This window comes from Cannabis sativa, chromosome 4 (genome assembly GCF_029168945.1).
Source record: "Cannabis sativa cultivar Pink pepper isolate KNU-18-1 chromosome 4, ASM2916894v1, whole genome shotgun sequence".
Taxonomy (NCBI): domain Eukaryota; kingdom Viridiplantae; phylum Streptophyta; class Magnoliopsida; order Rosales; family Cannabaceae; genus Cannabis; species Cannabis sativa.
The window spans coordinates 49,941,791-49,962,090 of NC_083604.1; the positions used below are offsets into that span (position 1 = coordinate 49,941,791).

Consider the following 20,300-nt stretch of genomic DNA (forward strand, 5'->3'; position numbering starts at 1 on the left):
ATTTTTATTATGCTAATAAAATTATATACCACTATTATACATATCATAATAAAAAATAAATATCATCTAAGAATAATAATATACCATACAACAAAATAGAAATATACCGTACAACAAAATCTATATACCAACAACCCAAAACAACTCATCAAAAATTAAAAAAATTGACATAACTTTAAAATAAAAAAGATTTTAACAAAACTAATATAGATATACCATAATGTCTAAATAATTTGCTTCTAATTCTAAAAAAATTAAAAAAAAAAATTGAAATAAGGACATTTACTACATAGTCTTATGATTTAGGGCTATTTGCTATATTTTTTTGAAAAGAGGACATAAACTAACATACTCCTATGATTTGAGGTCATTTACTATAATTTTCTATTTTTATATATCTCTAACGAATAAATTTTGAATTTTTATTTTTAACAAAAATATTGTGTAAATAAAACATAAATTTCACAATTCTATCTGGTTAATAATTCTTCTATTTGGCTCGACCTATCTTTCAGCTATGGCAGCTATTTTTCAAGAGAGTGAGTGTGAAATTAAATTGTGAGTGGTTTTAAAAAAATAGCCATTTTCCAGGTGTGACAGCTACTATTTAACACACAGATGAAGATTTACGCACTAGTGTTACTTTATTTTTAACTGAAAAAATCATTTAATTATAAAATAAATTATGCCACTCAGAGCTAGAAACTTCATTCCGTAATAATTTGTTTTATTTCTTTTTTCTTTTTCGGTAATAACAAAGTCCAATGATGAAAGGCTAAAACCAGAAAAAAGAAAACAAAGCAGAAATAAGACTTGGCAGTTGGCAAGATTGTGGGCATCTGAGTTTAGAGTCCTTTGAGCAGTGGAACATTGGGTAGTGAAAGGAGTTTAATTTCCTTTGTAACTACTTATAACTTAAGGTAACTTTCCAGCAATCATAAAAGCCTTGTAACAAACAGACCTGACCAAATTAGGGCCACCCCAAGCACTCTTAAGCTCCTCAACAACCTCTTCACATAGCAGATCCACGCCTAGACTCTTAGCAGTAATCACAGCAGACCAAGACTTCAACATCTTCAAAACTCCATCAAACGAAAGCTCCTTAGGAATATCCAGATCCAATGGATTACCCTCACGTCCCAACCCAACCTCTTCAAATGGAAACGGCATCGTTTTGTACCCATCGAAGATGTGCTTAATGTTACTGTCCCAATATGGCAGCGTCGTGTCGTGGAATTTCTTCAATACAGCGTCAAATGAGGAGCTCACAACTATGTCGTTGTAGCCCCATACGGCAATAACTCCACCTGGCTTGCGCAGAAGGCGACTGACCAGAGAGTAGAAGCTCGGTAGATCGAACCAGTGGATGGCCTGAGCCACTGTTATCAAGTCCACTGAGTTTTCACAACCGCCTCCAATTAACGACACTATTTCGTTGTCGTTTGTGGTCAGTGGAGTGTGAATGTATCGGACTCGACTGTGGGGCTTTGCTCGCTCTAGCTGAGACTCGCTCACATCTGTTGCTATTACTTGTTCGTAGTGCTTTGCTACCTAATTCATCATAAAAATTGCATTTGTATATATCTGAGGTTTTCCTTTCAATTAATTCCAGATTTTTTATTTCATCAAAAAAAAAATCCAGATTTTGTATAAAAGATATATATAGACCAAGAGGAGTCATGTGATCAAGGATTCAAGAACGAGATCATGGGAATTAAAAACTAAAAAATCCAAAAATAATTTCAAGAATGATTGTATTAATTAAAAAGAAAATGAAGTGAGAGATGGAGTGGAGAAAAGTACATCGATAGCAGCTTGGCCACTTCCAGTGGCAACGTCCCAGGCCAAGGTGTGGTGAGAAGTAAGAGCAGCCAACTTTGAATACCATTCAATTGGGTAAGTAGGCCGAGCATCCGCATATACATCTGCTTGCTTATCAAACAAACCCGCCATGGATAGTTGACTTTAGAGTTCTTCTAAATCCAACAACTGATTCTATATATATTAATAAAACCTTTTCTTTCCACAATATTATAAAGGCTTTGTACCTAAGGTCTTTAAATTATAGTTAGGCCCAAATTTTTCCCCCAAACTTTATATTTTAGTAAATGATCCTCAAATTTTTATTTCTTTAATAACATTAAGTCCCCAATATTAAATATTAACATTTTTTTTTGAATAAGTGTTCTTTATTAAACCGAGCAATCGCTCGCAAGAATAGACAATAAGTCTGAGGGAACACTGTTGATAGGGAACATACGTTCAGCTAGAGAAACAGAGTGTCGGGCAACAAAGTGCGTAGCACAATTCGCAGAACGTTTAACAAATACAATTGAAACATTGGACAAACAATTAAGACTATTTTTGCATTCATCTACCAGCAGCCCGAACGCAGAAATAAAAGCTTCTGCACTCCTAATGGCTTCAGCACAAACAAGGCTATTGGTCTCGATGATGGCCTGAGAGAATGAGTAATCCTTTAGCCAGCTCAAAGCTTCCCGAATGCCCATTATTTCGGCCAATTCAGGGGCCACAAAACCAGAAAAAAACCCCTGCGAAAACAGAAACCAAACCACCAGCAGGGTCCCTGACCACACACCCGTACCCGTACTTGTGAAATGAATCGAAGATGGCAGCGTCTACATTGAGTTTGATTCCTGAAATCGGTTTAACCCACTGCTCTAAACCGTCTCCAGCTTTGAGAGGAGACATCGAGGGAATATTACCCTTTCCTTGAGCATTCAACCATTGATCAAGACTCGATTTAGCAAACGTCACCACATCTTTCACACTTCTCGCACGGTACTTCCAAACAAGGTCATTTCTGACTGCCCAAATGGCCCAACAGGGCATCACTACTCTGCCCAAATCCTCATTGCCGACCCTGTTAGCAGTAGCTTCCAACCACACCAACAGAGAAGAAAATGAGTCTCTTCCAACAACAGCCAAACCAGCATACCCGAAGCAAGACCAAGCAAAATGACAAGATACCAATACATGCCATTCCGTTTCAGCAAAAACACCACAAAAAGGACATGAGCTATCAACCAAAACCTTTTTGATGCATAAGTTCCTTTTGGAAGCAAGACAATTTGATGCCGCCCTCCACACAAGATCCTTGGCCTTAGGAGGCACTTTGAGAGACCATAATTTCTTCCAAAACTCATTTACCTCTGAAATATCCGAATGGTGTTTAAGTTGTTGGAGCGAATTGTACGCACTTCAGACTGAATAAAAACCATTCTTTTCTGCAATCCAATACCAGGAGTCATTTACAATGTTCTGGTTTAAGGAGATGCCTAGGATGATAGCCGCATCCTCAGGGGAAAATAGATCCTTCACAATGTCTTCATCCCATTTTCGGGTATTAGCTTCAAAGAGGCTATTAACATTGAAGTTGTCAAGGCCATCAACAATTGGGACTGGTGTAGGATGATCAAAAACAGGGAGCCAAGGATCAGAAGTTATATTCACAGTTGCACCAGAGTCGATTCTTTTCCTTAACCCATCTTTGACAGTATCTCTAGCAACATAAATGCTACTCCATATAAAACTCGGGTTTGACCCAAGCTCCGCAGTTAGGTAGTCACCATGTGGGTAATATCTAGCTTTATAACTTTGCTGGCCAAAGAATCTGTATTAAATAGGAGCCTCCAGCCTTGTTTACCAAGCATAGCCAAATTAAAGTCTCTCAAACTACGGAAGCCCATACCACCATCAAACTTATGCTTGGTCATTCTATCCCAACTCATCCATGTGATACCGCTGCCATTGCTATTAAAGTTGTTCGATTTCCACCAAAAACTTGCCATCATCCTCTCTAATTCTTTACAAGTACTGATTGGGAAGAGGAAGACGTTCATAGTGTACGAAGGAAGGGCTTGAACCACGGTTTTGATAAGAATCTCTTTCCCAGCTCGAGATAAAAATCTACCCTCCCAACCATTGATCCTCTTCCTCATTCTCTCTTTAAGGAATCCCAACATAGCGTCTTATTTCGACCAACTATACTTGGAAGTCCCAAGTACATGCTATCACTGCCCGCTTCTTGAATTTGCATCAAGTTACAGATTCGGGTCCTTGTAGCAGCTCTTGTGTTCGAGCTAAAGAAGGCAGATGATTTATGAAGATTAACTTTTTGGCCAGAGGCGTGTTCAAAGGTCTGGAGAAGTGAAAGAACATGGCTTGCTTCTTCTTTTGAAGCTTGGCAATAAACATAGCTGTCGTCTGCGAATAATAGATGAGAAATAGTAGGTGCGCCCTTAGCAACTTTGCAACCGGTGATAAGTCTAGTGGCCTCATAGTGACGAATCAAAGAAGAAAAGCCTTCCGCACAAACAATGAACAAATAAGGAGATAGCAGGCAGCCTTGACGAATGCCCCTAGTAGGAGTAATCGTCCCCATTCTCTGACTACTATTGATAACATGGTATCGAATTGAGTTAACACAGCTCAGAACTAACCCAATCCACCGAACATTGAATCCCATCACCCGAAGAATAGACTCTAGAAATCCCCACTCGACACGGTCATATGCCTTGCTCATATCAAGTTTAATCGCCATATAGCCCTTCCTTCCATTGGTCTTCCTTTTCAGATAATGCATTGCTTCAAAAGCCACCATGACATTGTCTGATATTAGTCTACCAGAAACAAACGCACTCTGAGTTTTAGAAATAGCTTCGCTCAAGACACCCTTCATTCTGTTCGCCACCACCTTTGAGGCAATTTTGTAGAGCACATTACAAAGAGATATTGGTCTCATATCACTCATTTGTGTGGGGTATTTCTTTTTTGGAATTAAGACAATATGAGTATCATTAATGGAATCCGAAAACTTGCCTGAATCAAAAAAATCCTGAACAAATTGAACGACATCAGTCCCAACAATGGTCCAATGTTTTTGGTAAAACGCCGGAGTCATGCCATCCGGACCGGGAGACTTATCCAGATGCATTTGGAAAAGTGCACTTCTAACTTCATCCTTGGAAACAGGGATTAGTAATTCATCATTTTGCTCACAAGAGATGGAAGGCCAAATTCTATCCAAGACCGATCCCAAATTAGTTCCAGAAGCTTGAAACAAGTCACGGAAGTAGCCCGTGATAACACCTTGAAGCCCCGATTCGCAATTGACCCAAACACCATTGTTATTCTGGAGCTGACTGATGCTATTGTTGCGCTTCCTAGAACTTGCAACGGAATGAAAAAATATTTACTATTTTAATCACCCAAGTTAAGCCAATATTGTTTCGACCTTTGCTTCCAAAAAGTTTCCCGTTGAGCCAAAATCTCAGATAACTTGTCCTTTCCTTCCTTGTGGAGTTGAATTGAGATAGGATCACGGCCCCATTTAGAGTCACGGATTTGCTTTTTACAAAGATTGATCCGTTGGCGAAAGTTCCCAGTTATATCTCGACCCCACTTCCCAAGCACCTCCCCACACTTAGCTATTTTATCTTGAATTTCCATGAGGCCCGAACCCAACCAGCACCCCTCAACTAACTGCTTACATAATGGTTCACGAATCCAAGCATTCTCAAAGCAAAAAGAGTGATAAGTAGTAGTTGGAAAAGTACCTTTAAGCAATAGAAAGATAGGGCAGTGGTCTGAATTAGTGATCTCCAAGTTGTATAGGATCGGCAGTGGGAAAATAGACAACCAGTCACTAGTAACCAGAGCTTTGTCCAATCTTTCTTCGATCCAATCGTTGCTATTTCTCCCTTTTTCCCAAGTGAATGGATAACCAACAAGAGGCAAGTCTATCAAATTACAATCCCCCAAAGCTATATTAAACCCCTACATTAAACGGTCAGGATACTTCTTGCCCCCTCTCATCTCCGATTGAGAGCCCAAGTTGTTCGTGTCTCCCATAAGGCACCAAGGGAGATTACTATCATTTTTAAGAGAACGAAAGAGGTTCCAAGTCAAGTACCTCAACTCACGTTTCGGCTCACCATAGATGCCTGTAAACCGCCAAGGAAGAGACCCCTGTAACTCGACTGTAGCATCAACATGGTTGAAAGAGAAGCCTTGTATTACCACCTCCTTAACATCTTTCCATAATAAAGCCAAACCCCCACTGTGGCCACGAGCATCAACAACAAAACAACCTTCAAATCCCAAATGGACTCTAATACATTCCATACTAGTTTTATTGCATAAAGTTTCACATAAAGATAACAAATTCGGCTTCTTTTGGAAAACAAGATCCGATAAGAATTGGTTGGCCCGCGGGTTCCCAAGCCCACGGCAATTCCAACTTAAACAACTCATACCTCTAGGCGGGCCTAGAAACCAGAACCCGCCAAAAGCCCTTTTTTGGAAGACCCACCATATCTTGCTCCATGTCATCAGTGTTACCAGAATAAGCCTTTCCTTGTGGTCCCACGTTACCCTCCTCACTAGAGTCTGGCCTTCTCCTTTTTGAGTCAATAATTGTAGTAATTGTGGAATAAAAAAAAATCCCATTATTATTCACATGCAAAGTCATATCCTCTTCATTGACTCCCCTAATATCCTCCTTGTATGGACGCCTATCATTTAGCAAATCAATAGGATTTGTATCATATCCATGATTCTGGCTAGCCGATCCCCCCAATTGCTCCGGGTTCACAGGGATCAAATTAACTCCCTATTCAGAGTTGTTCACGATGGATCCCTGCCTTGTATCATCCCGAACCACCGCTCCTGACCGGAGCCACTGCGCCCCAAATGTCGAGTGTCGCCTCTGTAGAGAAGCCCTCAGTTCTAGAGTGTAAGGTTTCTCCTGGAGATGTAACGGCTTTAGGAAAAGCCTTGGACAAAATCTCTCCGAATGCCCGATTATACCGCAAATGAAGCAGAAGGTAGGGAGTTTTTCGTATTTGAAATTCGCCCAATACCAAGAGGCGTTATCCGTACTGACTTTCATCCTTCGCTTTATTGGTTTAATCACATTGATTCGAACTCGGACTCGAAGAAAATCCCTCCAAACACCCACAAAGTTATTAGGATCCGATTCAATAAACGTACCAATGAAATTCCCGAGCGTTGTCACTACACTCAGGGTCATGTTACCCGGTTGTAGATTATGTAGTTGAACCCACATATCTAGATGATTGATCTCAACAAGCCGTGGGTTATCACCTTCCTTGAGACGAGTAAAGATAAAAGGCTTCCAATCATAAGTCCAAGGGCTCCCGTCAATGACAAGTTGTATATCGATCTCGTGATAGAATTGAAATAGGAATAAATTCGGATTGAGTTCTTTCACGTACATACCCATCCCCGGCTTCCAGAGAAAAGCCATCATATTCTGGAAAACGTTAAAGTCTGATACACGCCCTGTTAGGAGTTTGCCCACTAAGCACCATCGAGTATCTATCGCCACTTCTTCAGCCCTGCCTGTCGGAATCCGCAAAACTTCTACCTCTTCTTCATCTAGGCTAATGAGTTCATCTCTGTTCTCCACTTCCTTTCCAGTGATACTGCTTGATGCCATTGAAACACACACGAAAGAGAATACAGCAAACTCTCAAAAACAAAGAGACAAAAAAATGTATCAGGGGATACGACTAACACTGAAATACACTAAAAAAATTATACATTTTTATTATTTATTTTACATACTTTAATTTTTTTTTTTATTAAATTCAAATAATTTCATTTTTTTTAATTTTAATATTTTGATAAAAATAATTATATTAATATTTTTTATTTATTATATCAATATTAATATTTTAATACTTTAATTTATTATATTTATATATATTAATAAAAAGAAAAAAAAAATTATAAACACTAGCGGACACATATAATAGCTAGAGAGAATTTTAGCCCCCTCACATTTTTATGTTTTAGTATTTATAGTATATTTTATTGTTAATTTATGAATATGTGGTATTATAATTTTAATAGTTTTTTAATTGTATATATATTTACTAATTTTTAAAATTTTGCATTAGCGGTGGTGAAATTTCATGAGTTCGCTGCGGAGCATACGTTAAAAATAAATTTTAAAATATAATTTACTTTGGAAGTTTATAAAAAATATATTATTATTATTATTATTTAGTCTTTTTCAAATATTCTTTTCTTATTCTTATTTTGACATATTTGAAAAACAATACATATAAATAAAAAAATATATTTATTTAATTTGATAATATATTAATATAAAATTATTTAAAATTAATACAAAAATAAATAAAATACCATCATTTAAGAGTGAGGACTTTATGTTTTTAAGAAAATAAAAGTTTGTGGACCAATTTTCCAAAAAATAAAGTTTAAGGACCAACTTGCCAAAATAATTTAAGGTAGGGTTGTACAAAAAAATTTGTAAACTGTCCAAACCGAATAACCCGCCCAAACCAAACCGAAAAAATCGATAAAAATTACAAACTGAAATAATCCGAAAAAATTACAAACCGCCCAATCTATTAATTAGGTGGGTTGAAAATAGGTCCAACCCGCCCAATTGAACTGAATGACCCGACCAACCTAACTTTAGGTTTTTTTTTAATTTTTAGTTTGTATTATATATAACATAAATGATTCAATATATAATAATATAAAGTTATATACTTAATTGTTAGTTTCAAAGTCATATATATTTTTAATTTATCTTTTTAATTTGAGTAATTTGCGGCATAAATACCTAAGTTTATCATTCAGTTGCAATTTAATACCTAAGTTAAAATTTTGGCGGCATAAATACATTCCGTTACACTTTCAGACATTCTGTAGATACCTTGCTGTTATCTTGCACACTGGACAACAGGTGGCATGCCACATCATTTAAAATAATACCACATCATATTATAAAATTGCCACATAATATTAACTATTAAAATAAAAAATTTAATTTGATTTAAAACTAATATAGTTACATAAAATTAATTGAATAAATTTATATAATATAATAAACATTAAATAATAATCTGATACCTAATAATAATAATAAACATTAACTAATATTACCTTAAAAACAAACAATGTACACAAAACGATTGAACTGTTGAAAAAAAATCAAAACTAAACCCTAAAAATGTGGAAGCATAATCGGGGAGAGAGAAAATGGTGGGGACTGGACGATAAACTCCGACGACCACCAAAGTTTCTGGGCGATAGTTTCTTCTCCGACCATGGGAGGAGCCATCAACGTCGGGGAGAGAGAAATAGTTGGGCGATAGCTTCTACTCCGACCGTGGCAACCACTAACGTCGGTGAAAGAGAAAGTGGTGAGACCTTCTTCTTCGACCACGGGAAGCAACCATCGACGGGAGCAGTAGATAATGGCGCTTTTTAGGGCTGGTGGTGATCCCCCTAATTATGGTAAGATTTTTGGCCAAAACATTATGCGTTGCTTCTAAAATGTGTGGATTTTTTGTGATATTTATTTTGCTGGGTTCAATTGAGGCTAGAATGGAGTTTAGAATAGTGGCTGTTATATAGTAGTCTTTTTTTTGGAAGTATTGTGTGATAATGATGTATTCATGGGTGGGTTCCAGTTAGGAATTTGTGTTTTTTAAAAAATATTCTTTTTCTTTTGGCAGTATTGAGTGTGAATATTATTAATCTATTGTGAGTGGATGAGTTTGCAATTAAAAAATTAAGGGTTTTACACATAAAAAAGTTATATGTTTTGGGATTTTATATAACACTGTTGGTGAGAAAGAGTCAAAAGGTTTAAAACTTATGGTTGGGTGTTGTTGTGTTATTGTTGTAATGACTTTAGGCATGTGCACATACAAATAGTGGGGTCCATTGATTTCCATGCTTGATAAGAAGAATGACAGATTTTTTAATGAAGCTTTGTTTGATTTTGTGATCCATTCCATTCAAGCCAATATTCATGTCGATCTAACTTAAAACTAGTTTGCAAGGAGAAAAAAAAATTGTTGAATTTGAGGAGCAAATCCATGCTTCTACATGTAATTATATTATTGACTTCAACTTCTTAGAAGGATATAATTCAAGATGGATTTTTTACCTTAGCTTTTAGGTTTGTGGCAGTAGGATGGTAATGAGAAAGACCCCTACTACTCTTATTAATTTTTACTCCAGTACTACTCTCATTTTTATGTTTTTTAATTTATGTTCAAACCCATGGTTGATAAAAACAGGCACTGTCAACCACCACCAACCAATAATCAACATAAAATTTGAGCCAATAATAATAATAAAAGAGCATAATCAATATAAATTTTCTTATGTATATTCATGCCCTCTCTCTCTGTCTCTTGTTATGTATATCCCTCTTAGGCTCCACCTTATTTTTTTTCGTCAAGACTCCAACTAAAGTAATTCAAAAAGTATCCATTTAAAACAAAAAAATTCTCAAAGAAGCCCTTAAGTGAAGTATTAGTATTTGTGTAAATTGAGAGGTTCATGCCTCAAAATAGTAGGGTCCATTGTTGACTAAATTAGTTGAAAAAAAATATTCTGGGTGAAATTTTTAAGAGGTACTAATATGTTTGATCTTTTATCTTTGATTCATAATTAAACAGGTGATACTCTAAAGTATTTGACACTTGCAATACATCATGGTGAAATGTTCTTCACACCTTTTGGTAACCGAAAGTATGAGGGTGGGAAGGTTAGTTTCTTTGACTGGGTTGATAAGAGTGAGATGAGCAGAATATTGATAGAAGGATTTGCAATTGGTTTGGGATACAAGCTTCCTTTTGGCATGTTATATAAGCCAAAAGATAAAGCTTTGAAGCATGGAAGGATGATTCGAAATGACAAAGAAGTTAATGAAATTTTGGAACAAATGGAGATGAGGAAGTGGACAGTCATGTCTATGTATCTTGTGATGCCAGAAATGACACATGAGCTAGAATGGAAAGTTGATCCAACTGCTGTTCCTCATGTACCAACCGCCCCAAAGCTCAAGCACTGTGTGATTGAGGAACTCCCACCAAATTGTGATGCTGTGCCTGATGTGGTAGGGATCCCGGTAGACATGAACAAGGGAAAACATGTTAATAAAACATGTAAGGAACATAATGTTGTTATTCTCAGTGATGATGATTCATCTGAGAATGATTTTAAAGATGATGAGGATGATTTTGAAGATCATCATGGTGGTTCTATAGAGGAGGGCGAAGGGTATGAACATGAAGATGGGTATTGCACCGATGGCTATATTACTTTTTGGGAGAATGAAGGGTGGGATGATCCAGAGGTTCAAGATGCAGGGGATGATGCACCCTCAATTGAAATACAAAGTCAACCAAATCACCCAAATGAAATACAAAGTCAAACACAAGTCACAACACCCATAGACTAGGCCACTACAGACCAATCCACTACAAACCAGCCCACTACAGACCGATCCACTACAAACCTGCCCACTGTAGACCAATCCACTACTGACCAGCCCACTACAAATGAAGGGGAATTTGAATTTAATGAGGAAGAGTATGAACAAGATTTGGAAACTGAGAGAAATGTTGCCAAACCTAGTGACCCAAGTAGATGGTGGGCTAGTGTGACCAATTTTTGCAGCCAAGGTGGTGAGACAAATGAACGTGATGATGGTTGTATTGAGTCAGAGGATGATTTGGCGAGTTTAGCAAGTGATGATGAACAAGGGGGTGTTAAGAAAAATTCAACCAAAGAGTATAATCCATTGTGTGATAAGGAGACTTTTAACTTTGACAAGGGCATGTTATTTGCTAATGTGGTTGTTTTTTAGAAAAGCCCTTAAGGATTACTTTCTTGCACAAAACAAGGATTTCAAATACATCAGCAATGACCAAAGGAGGATGAGAGCTATTTGTAAAGGAACATCATGTAAGTGGTTAATATATGCATCTAGGGTTAGTACAGATGGGACAACTTTTAGGGTCAACAAACTAAAGAATATACACGATTGTGGACTAGTGGTGGATAGTAGACTAGCAAATTCAGCTTTTTTGTCCACACACCTCCTCGAAACCTTTAGGCTGAACCCCAACTTACATTATACCGGGTTCAAGGAGATGGTTTCCAACACAAAGTACTCTAAAGTGAGTAAGTGGTCCTTTTATAGAGCAAAGGACATGGCGTTGGCTATGTTGGAAGGAAGTGTTGCTGAGCAGTATGCTATTCTTGATGATTACTGCAATCAATTATTGGCTACTAATCCAGGTATTGCTTCCCTATTATGTTTTGTGTTTTTAGTTGATGAAGTATAATTGTTTTTACTGCAATGATAAATTTTTAAAAGTATAATTGTTTTTACCGCAATTATTAATTTTTTAGGAAGTATAATTGCGAAGAATCATTTGGGATTACTGTATAATTGTGAAGAAAATATAAATAGGAAGTATAATTTTTTAATAGGAAGTATAATTGTAAAGAAAATATAAATAGGAAGTATAATTTTTTTAATAGGAAGTATAATCGTGAAGAAAATATAAATAGGAAGTATAATTTTATAATATTTATTGACACTATAAAATGCTTCATCTCCATTTTCAGCAACTAATAACTTTTCCCAAACATAAAACATAATGATGTAGATTGTGTAATTTCTTATCATTTAATTAATAAGGGCAACTTGAATATTGTTACCTGTCCCAATTTGCGAAACTTCCAACAAGATAAAGTAATCCCAAGGTTCTGCAATAATTTTACACCTTGACAGAACAACATCTTTAGCAATACCTGAGATTCAAGAGAGATATATAGGTTAACAAACAATATTCTATACTAGAACAATAAATGGAAAAAACCGGGAGGCTCCATACCCATATGTGTATGTGTAAATACATAAAAGAAACAATGATAATTTACCTTTACTATGATTCAATTTATGTTATATATTTATGTACTAATTTTTTAAATTGCTCAAGATACTATGTTTTTTTTTTGTGTGTTTGTTACGTTAAACTGCTTATGTTGTTGTTTAATAATGTAGGTAGTACTGCTAAGATCAAGACTAAAATGGTTGGTGAAAAAAGAGTGTTTGAGAGAGTATATATTTTTTTGAAAGCCTACAAAGATGGATTCAGAAATGGTTGTAGACCGCTAATTTGTTTGGATGGTACTTTCTTAAAGGGTTACTGTAAGGGGATATTATTGGTGGTTGTTGGTATAGATGCTGAGAATGTCATTTTCCCTATTGCTTATGCTGTTTGTGAGAAGGAGACAACAGATTCTTGGTCATGGTTTTGTGATCTTTTGAAGACAGATCTCGTATGTGAAAGGCCAAATATATACACATTCATGAGTGACAAGCAAAAAGGCTTGGACAATGCAGTTGGAAGAGTTTTCACAGGTTCAGATGTTAAACATTGTGTTAGGCATCTTTACTCTAATTTCAAGAAGGATTTTCCTGGTTTGTTGATGAAACAAATGTTGCGGGTTGCTGCAAGAGCAACGACTATTGCTGAATTTGATAGAAGAACGGTAGAAATCAAGGAAGTCAATGTCGCTGCATATAATTGGTTGGTTGCAAAGCCACGTACAGTATGGACAAAGGCTTACTTTTCTAAAGGTGTGAAGTGTGATGTTCTTTTGAACAACCTGTGTGAGTCTTTCAATAATGCCATTACTGATGCCAGGGACAAGTCAATCATAACTTTGTTGGAAAAGTTAAGGTATTGGCTCAAGTGTAGGTTTCAAAAGAAAAGGGAGAGTGTCACCAGGTGGAATGAACCAGTAGGAAAAAACATCAGGAAGATCATAGAGCAGAACAAGAAGTCTGCTAGAAATTGTTTGGTGACAAGGGCAACAGAAGTGATTTTTGAAGTCGACTGCCCAGGCACTATTAGCTATGCAGTCAACCTAGCTGAGAAGACTTGTTGCTGCAGAAGGTACCAACTAAGTGAAATCCCTTGTGGTCATGCATTATCATGCATATGTGACGTAGGTCATGAAGTTTGGAATTACATTCATGACTGGTACAAGAAAGATATGATGTTGAAGGGTTATGCGGGTGTGATACACCCTATGCTAGGTCCACAACTTTGGCCAAGATCTGGTCTTAACCCAATTGAACCGCCAGAGGAAACAAATATGCCAGGGAGACCAAAAAAGAAGAGAAGAAGGGATGTTGATGAACCACCACCTGCAAATACAACCAAGACAAGAAGATATGGACAAGTGCATAAATGTGGCAATTGTGGTGTAGCAGGCCATATTGCAAGAAAATGTCCAACAACAGTTACTCAGGTTTGTTTTTTCTGAAATTTTGATTAGTTGCATCTATGTTTTGTTTATGCTATTGGTTAGTAACTAATAAGATCAAACTTGGTGATTTTTAGGTGACCGTTCAGCCAAAGAAAAGGGGAAGGCCACCATCCATTAACCCAACTGAAGAAACCAAGAAGAGGAAAGAGAGATTGAGGAAACAAAGGCCGAGGGAGAATACTGCTGGGGGAATGGCTGATGCTAATATATAACAATTTAATGGAGATGACAACCTTTTGATTAACTCAACTTTTAGATTAACTTAACTTTTCTAACTAGCAATTAAGTTGGAGATGTCATCATTTTGAGCTTCTATGGTTTAATTTTCTAATGGTTCTCACTTGGTTAATTTCCATATCAATAGGCAACATTGTTGTATTTTGTAGTTGTCTTTGATTCATATCATGGAAGCTTGTCTTGTGAAATTTGATAGCATACTCTTTACTAGTACCTACATATAGATTTGTAAGTTTGATACAATCTTAAGTTGGATGATATATATACTATTCTAATATATTTTTTAGCTTGTAAATTCTTTTGTTCTCTGATTTGTTGTTAATTAATACAATTATATCTTTATTTAAATGAACAAAGAAAAACTTTGCCAAGATAAATCCAACAGAGAGGTTTAAGTTCATGATAAGCCAGGATTAACTTTTCTCTGATATTCATTGCCTTGCATTTACTTTTTCTGTCAAGTCTTTGGAGGGACTACCTTAGTCATTGACTTCTTCAGGTATTATAGTCTAGACTCTATTCTCTAGTGTCTGATCCTTGCAGAAAATCCCAAATAAGGTTTGTCATTTATGTGTGTATACACACACACATATATTATATTGTATATTCTGAATTATAGGTTTTTTTACATGATCAAGAAGGTTTGACGATCTGGTATTTACACTCTTTGATTTTCTTATAGTACATGGTCAAATGCTCATGAATGTAAGCTAATGTTATCAGTGTGATATGTGCATTTATTTATAATTAAATGTTACATGCTCTTTTTCTTACTAAGCAACAAAATGGTATTAGCAATAAGAAACATAGAAAATAGGGAATGGGGAGTCCTACTATCCTACTGTAAGGAACAAGACTTGTTAAGTATTCCAACTTTCCTTTCACAGAATGGCCTTTTTCCTTTTGGTTAATACTTTAAATTTTCTTTTTGCCATTTAGTCTTGCTGTTTTTTTTCCAAATAAAAACTATAATTTATGTTTACACCAATTTTGTTGGTTACTAAAAATGGGTTTTTTCATTTCTTCATTTTCCAAAGTCTTGTACCTAAAATATTTTGGTCATATACAAATTGTAGAGTAGATATTTCACACAGATATTTTCAGTTCAGTTATTAACTTGTTTACATTTTTAAATTTCCGATTATGAGATTTAGGTAGTGTGTATTCCATTCCTTTTTTTTCTTGAGAGAACGGTGTATCATGGTAATTGATAATAATCCATATTGTGTTTAAGTGCTTAGAGCCTCTCCTATTTTCTAACTAAACTTGACTAATTTATTCATTTGAATAATTCAAAACTCCCCTCAAATTAGATGATATATACTATTCAATCCAAGCTTCTCTTTCAATCTTTTAAACAAAGGCATATACATCATTAAAACAACATTTTAAAAACAAAAATTACTATTAAAACACCAAAAAACCAAAGCACACAATTGCTTTTTTTCCTTAATCACTGAGGTGGTTTCATTTTCATCTCCAAAACTGTCATCTTTGTGATGGCTTGTAAAGACCGCTTAGTTTAATTTGGAAATTAGCAGTTAATTATGTTTAATTATGAAAATTATTTATAGATATTTAAATAATTATTTATGCTCTTGTTATTGAATTCTGAGATGCATTTTATGTCATATAGTGAATTTCATAATTTTGCATTTTCGGTGCCCGGTAACATGGAACTCGGTGTTTGGGCTCAGTAAAATCACAACTTAGTATGTTAGTATTGTGGGACGGTCTATTAGACATTGGGAATGTCGGGATTGGCCTGGAATTTAGAATTTCCCAAAATACCCCTTTAGTGCCCTTTATGTGATGTTAGTGTGGAGGGGCAAAATGGTCATTTTGCCCCATTTGTATTCTTGTCCCTTAGTGGACTTTGAGTGAGAAATTAAATGTTATTTGATTTATGATGGCTGAAATAAAGAGTTTATTTTGAATTTATTCTCATTTGGTTCAAAGTAAGAAAATTAGAAAATTTGGAAAATTGCTTTTCTCTCTTCCTCTCTCTTTCGGCCACTTCTTGAGCAGCTGGAATTGGAGTTTTTCTTCTGCATTTCCAGGAAGAATCATCTTGATTTTGAGGTGCTTAAACTTTAGGTAATTTCCTTGTAGCCTTTCTTGGTGTTTTCTTGTGTTTTAAGAAAAAGTTAGTGAATTACATGCTTGATTTTAGAGTGTTCTTGCTGCTGTATGTTGTTGTTGATTTATGAAGTTTATTCATGAGTATTTGTGTAGATTAGAGAAACTTGTGTTGCACGTTGGTGGTGTTGTTTAAAGTTATGGAATTTCTATTCAAAAGCTATGGTTTTCAAAGAGAAAATGTGAAAATAGTTGCTGTAAAGTTTGGTTGTGCTTGAGTTCAGTTTCTGCAGTTTTTATATGCATGAATATGTAGTTTTATTCAGGTTTTGATGCTTGTAGGTGAGCTTTAGCCAAGTTTGAATTTGAAACTCAAAGCTTGGAGCTCACATGGCATTTTTAGTATCTGTGTGTTCTGGGCTGTTTTGATGCTTTGGTTTTGTTCTATGGGGTATTTAGAACAGGTCTGGAAGGTTTTGTTTGAATTGGATTTGATTTGAGCAAGTTATGATTTTTTGAAAGTATCCTGCGAGGAACCGGAAACCGGAATTCCGGATGAGGGTTCTGGAATTCCCAAAACCGGAATTTCGGTTGTGCAACCGGTCTGCCGGTTGGGAAATTTTTAGGAACCCTAGATTTTCTCGTTTTTATGTTATTTGGGGTATTGCCATGCTTTTTATCGATAGGGAAACTTTTAGTTTCTAGTTTTAGTCCCCAGGAAGTGATTTAGCGTATCACTTATTAGTGTTGTGATTGTTATGGTTTAGGAGCCTGTAAACCGCCGCGTAGTTCGTTCTAGTCAGGTTGACCGGCACATCTGAATTCGGAATTGAGGTAAGATTAGTATAACAGTATGCATATGTATTACATGTTTAGCGTGCATGTTAGGAAGCCTGTTAGATTACATTAGATATGTATGTTGGCTTCGTACCATCCGACCATATCACATCGGTTAGGCTAGAGTATGACTAGCAGCTGAAGTATGACCAGTATACCGAGTATAGGCTGATTCTAGGGTTGGTGGTACTGTGCTATTTAACCGTATCACATCGGTTAGGCTAGAGTATGACTAGCAGCTGGAGTATGACCAGTGAACCGAGTATAGGCTAATACTGTAACACATCGGTTAGGCAAGAGTATGACTAGCAGCTGGAGTATGACCAGTGAACCGAGTATAGGCTGTTACTTGTCAATAGTACCGTCTTATGAACGTTTGGGACTCAGTATCGTGTGGGACACGACGGTTAGGGTTATGGTCAGGGGTATGGGCGTCTGATCATAACCCGGATTTATGTATGATTATGATTTATGCTTTTCTTACTGAGTCTGTCGACTCACAGTGCTATGTTTATGTGTAGGTCAGGGCAAGGCCAAGGCTGAGGAACCGTGAGAGCGAGCCGGTGAACATTGTACATGTCGGGGCGGTTAGGCCTGGAGCGTACGATCCTCGGGACAGCAGTGCTTTTTGTAATTAGACGCTAGGCATCAAGTATTTTGTATTAGACAGTAAACTTTTGTAAAGCTTTTTGTAAATGGGATCCCACAGTATTTTGTATGAAATATTTTATAAGTTTAAATAAAAAGAAAATTTTTTAATTAATCCTGATTTCCATAAACCTCGTTGATTAGCAACGAGCTGCACAGTATGTTTAAATATCACGTAATACGCCTATGCTAGTTAGGGTGTTACAATTTGGTATCAGAGCCAGGTTGTCTTCCAAAGATCGTCACGACATGTACAATCATCATCAGCAATTAGCTCGTTCTACAGTTCAGTAAGCTTTTATTGCTTTAGTAGCTTATTTAATTATTATGAAATAAGAAAAGCCTGATAGGAAGCATGTTAGTAGCCTGATAGTAGAATAGGCGCATGTTTTGTTTTAATTTCCAAATTAAGCGGCATTAGTAAGCTCTCTTTGATCATGACCTGATGTGCCAACTCTTGGTTTCGCAGGCTGTTCAGACTAGATGGACGCCAGGCGAAACACCAGGCGTCAGGGCAAATCAGTAGGGTCAAATCAAGGTCAAGGAGCTCAGTTTCCCCCGCATGTTAGTGTTGGGTTTTATGCCCTAAATAAAACTTATTTCAATATAATCAGATTTACTTTTTAATATAGATCAGAAATAACATTTAATTTTGCATGGTTCACATGATTTATTTCATGATTATATGTATATAATGTATGAATTCATCTGAAACCCTTTTCACATACCTGATCATGTTTATTGTGCTGTCAACACATTGGAAAGTAAACATGACTATGTGAATAAAGTTTCCTAGATTTATCAGACATAGCGTTTTACTGATATGATAATCTACAACAGAGTTTACTTGCATTTGGAGAAGTGCTATGTTCTTTCCAGAGCATTGGTTAAAGTAAAGCTCAGGTTGGATGCATGGAGTATGCATCGGAAGGGACCGATATTGTACTTTGACTTAGATTTATTAAACTTACCGTAATATCTATTCAAGTCAATATCGCCTAGTTGATCCTATATCAAATGATCTTAATCCTGTTATGATCAGGCTCGATCTCAAGAGGCTATTCGTGTTCTTTGATTTGTTAGTTAAGCCTACTTTTAGGTGAGGGTGATATGTACATTTTGGGAACACGGTAGTGCAATTAAGTGGGAGCGCTAACATAAACATGGAATCTATAGCTTCTATCTGGCGAATAGTAAGTAAAGAATGATCTCCTCCGAGCTTGACCAAACGAAAATAAATGGTGGAGATCTCATTTCACATAAGCTGAAATATCATTTATATGGGGTTAAGTGTTTTAAGGATTAAATACATTGTAGGGTGTAACGGTAATCTAATCCCTTTACAATTTAGATCATTCATACAAAGGATCATTGATCAAAATAGGATTATAACAATGGATAACTAATGATGTGTCTATATGGTGGAACATATAGAGCATTCTATATACTGAGAGTGCAATTCTAAGTTCTATGCGTGGATTCAACGAAGAATTAATAAGTCAGTGAATTTAGGTTATAAATTCTTGATCTGCTTATTGGAAGCTCGGTTATATAGACCCATGGTCCCCCCCCTAGTTGAGATAATATTGCTTGTAAGACTCATGTAATTGGTTTTGATTAATCAATTATAATTCTCAAATTAGACTATGTCTATTTGTGAATTTTTCACTAAGTAAGGGCGAAATTGTAAAGAAAGAGTTTTAGGGGCATATTTGTTAATTATGATACTTTGTATGGTTCAATTAATAAATATGATAAATGACAATATTATTTAATAATTATTTATAGTTATTAAATAATTAGAATTGGCATTTAAATGGTTGAATTAGAAAATTTGCATTTTTGAGAAAATCAGATGCAGAAACGATAAAACTGTAAAATTGCAAAAAGTGAGGCCCAAATCCACATGTATAGGGCCGGCCACTATCGTAGGGTTTTCCCTCTGATATTTTCATTATTTTAAATGCCAAATAATTCAAACCTAACCCTAGTGGAATGCTATAAATAGGTAGTGAAGGCTTCAGGAAAATAACACACTTTTCTTCTGACTTTTCATTCAGAAAAACTGAGCCTCTCTCTCTCCCTATCTTTAGCCGCCACCTTGCTCTCTTCCTTCTCTCTTCAATTTCGAAATTCTTAGTGTTAGAGTAGTGCCCACACACAGCAAGTGATACCTCAATCATAGTGAGGAAGATCGTGAAGAAAGACTTTCAGCAAGAAGGAGTTTCAGCACTAAAGAATCAGAGAAAGAGATCAAGGTTCAGATATTGATAATGCTCTGCTACAGAAAGGAATCAAGGGCTAGATATCTGAACGGAAGGAGTCATATTATT

The 20,300-nt window shown here is 36.1% G+C and overlaps 2 protein-coding genes across 2 annotated transcripts; both read right to left on the minus strand.

The window, feature by feature from the left end:
- Positions 1–710: 710 nt before the first annotated feature.
- LOC115715148 (uncharacterized) lies at positions 711–2,030 on the minus strand. The gene is made up of 2 exons (XM_030643968.2): positions 1,804–2,030; positions 711–1,551 (listed from the first exon to the last, which is right to left on the minus strand). Exons 1-2 carry the CDS (start codon positions 1,951–1,953, stop codon positions 916–918), a joined length of 786 nt encoding a protein of 261 aa, XP_030499828.2. The 5' UTR covers positions 1,954–2,030; the 3' UTR covers positions 711–915.
- A 4,250-nt stretch (positions 2,031–6,280) lies between these two features.
- Positions 6,281–7,483, minus strand: LOC133036971 (uncharacterized). The gene is made up of 2 exons (XM_061113761.1): positions 6,696–7,483; positions 6,281–6,536 (listed from the first exon to the last, which is right to left on the minus strand). The coding sequence occupies exons 1-2, from the start codon at positions 7,481–7,483 to the stop codon at positions 6,281–6,283; spliced, it is 1,044 nt and encodes a 347-aa protein (XP_060969744.1).
- Between the last annotated feature and the right edge of the window lie 12,817 nt (positions 7,484–20,300).

Coding starts and splice junctions, on each gene's coding strand:
- LOC133036971 (XM_061113761.1), bottom strand. CDS start 7,483: ATGGCATCAAGCAGTATCACTGGAAAGGAAGTGGAGAACAGAGATGAA. Junction 6,537..6,695: donor TTTGGGGCGCAGTGGCTCCG/GTCAGGAGCGGT, acceptor GCTAAATGATAG/GCGTCCATACAAGGAGGATA.
- LOC115715148 (XM_030643968.2), bottom strand. CDS start 1,953: ATGGCGGGTTTGTTTGATAAGCAAGCAGATGTATATGCGGATGCTCGG. Junction 1,552..1,803: donor GTGGCCAAGCTGCTATCGAT/GTACTTTTCTCC, acceptor ATGATGAATTAG/GTAGCAAAGCACTACGAACA.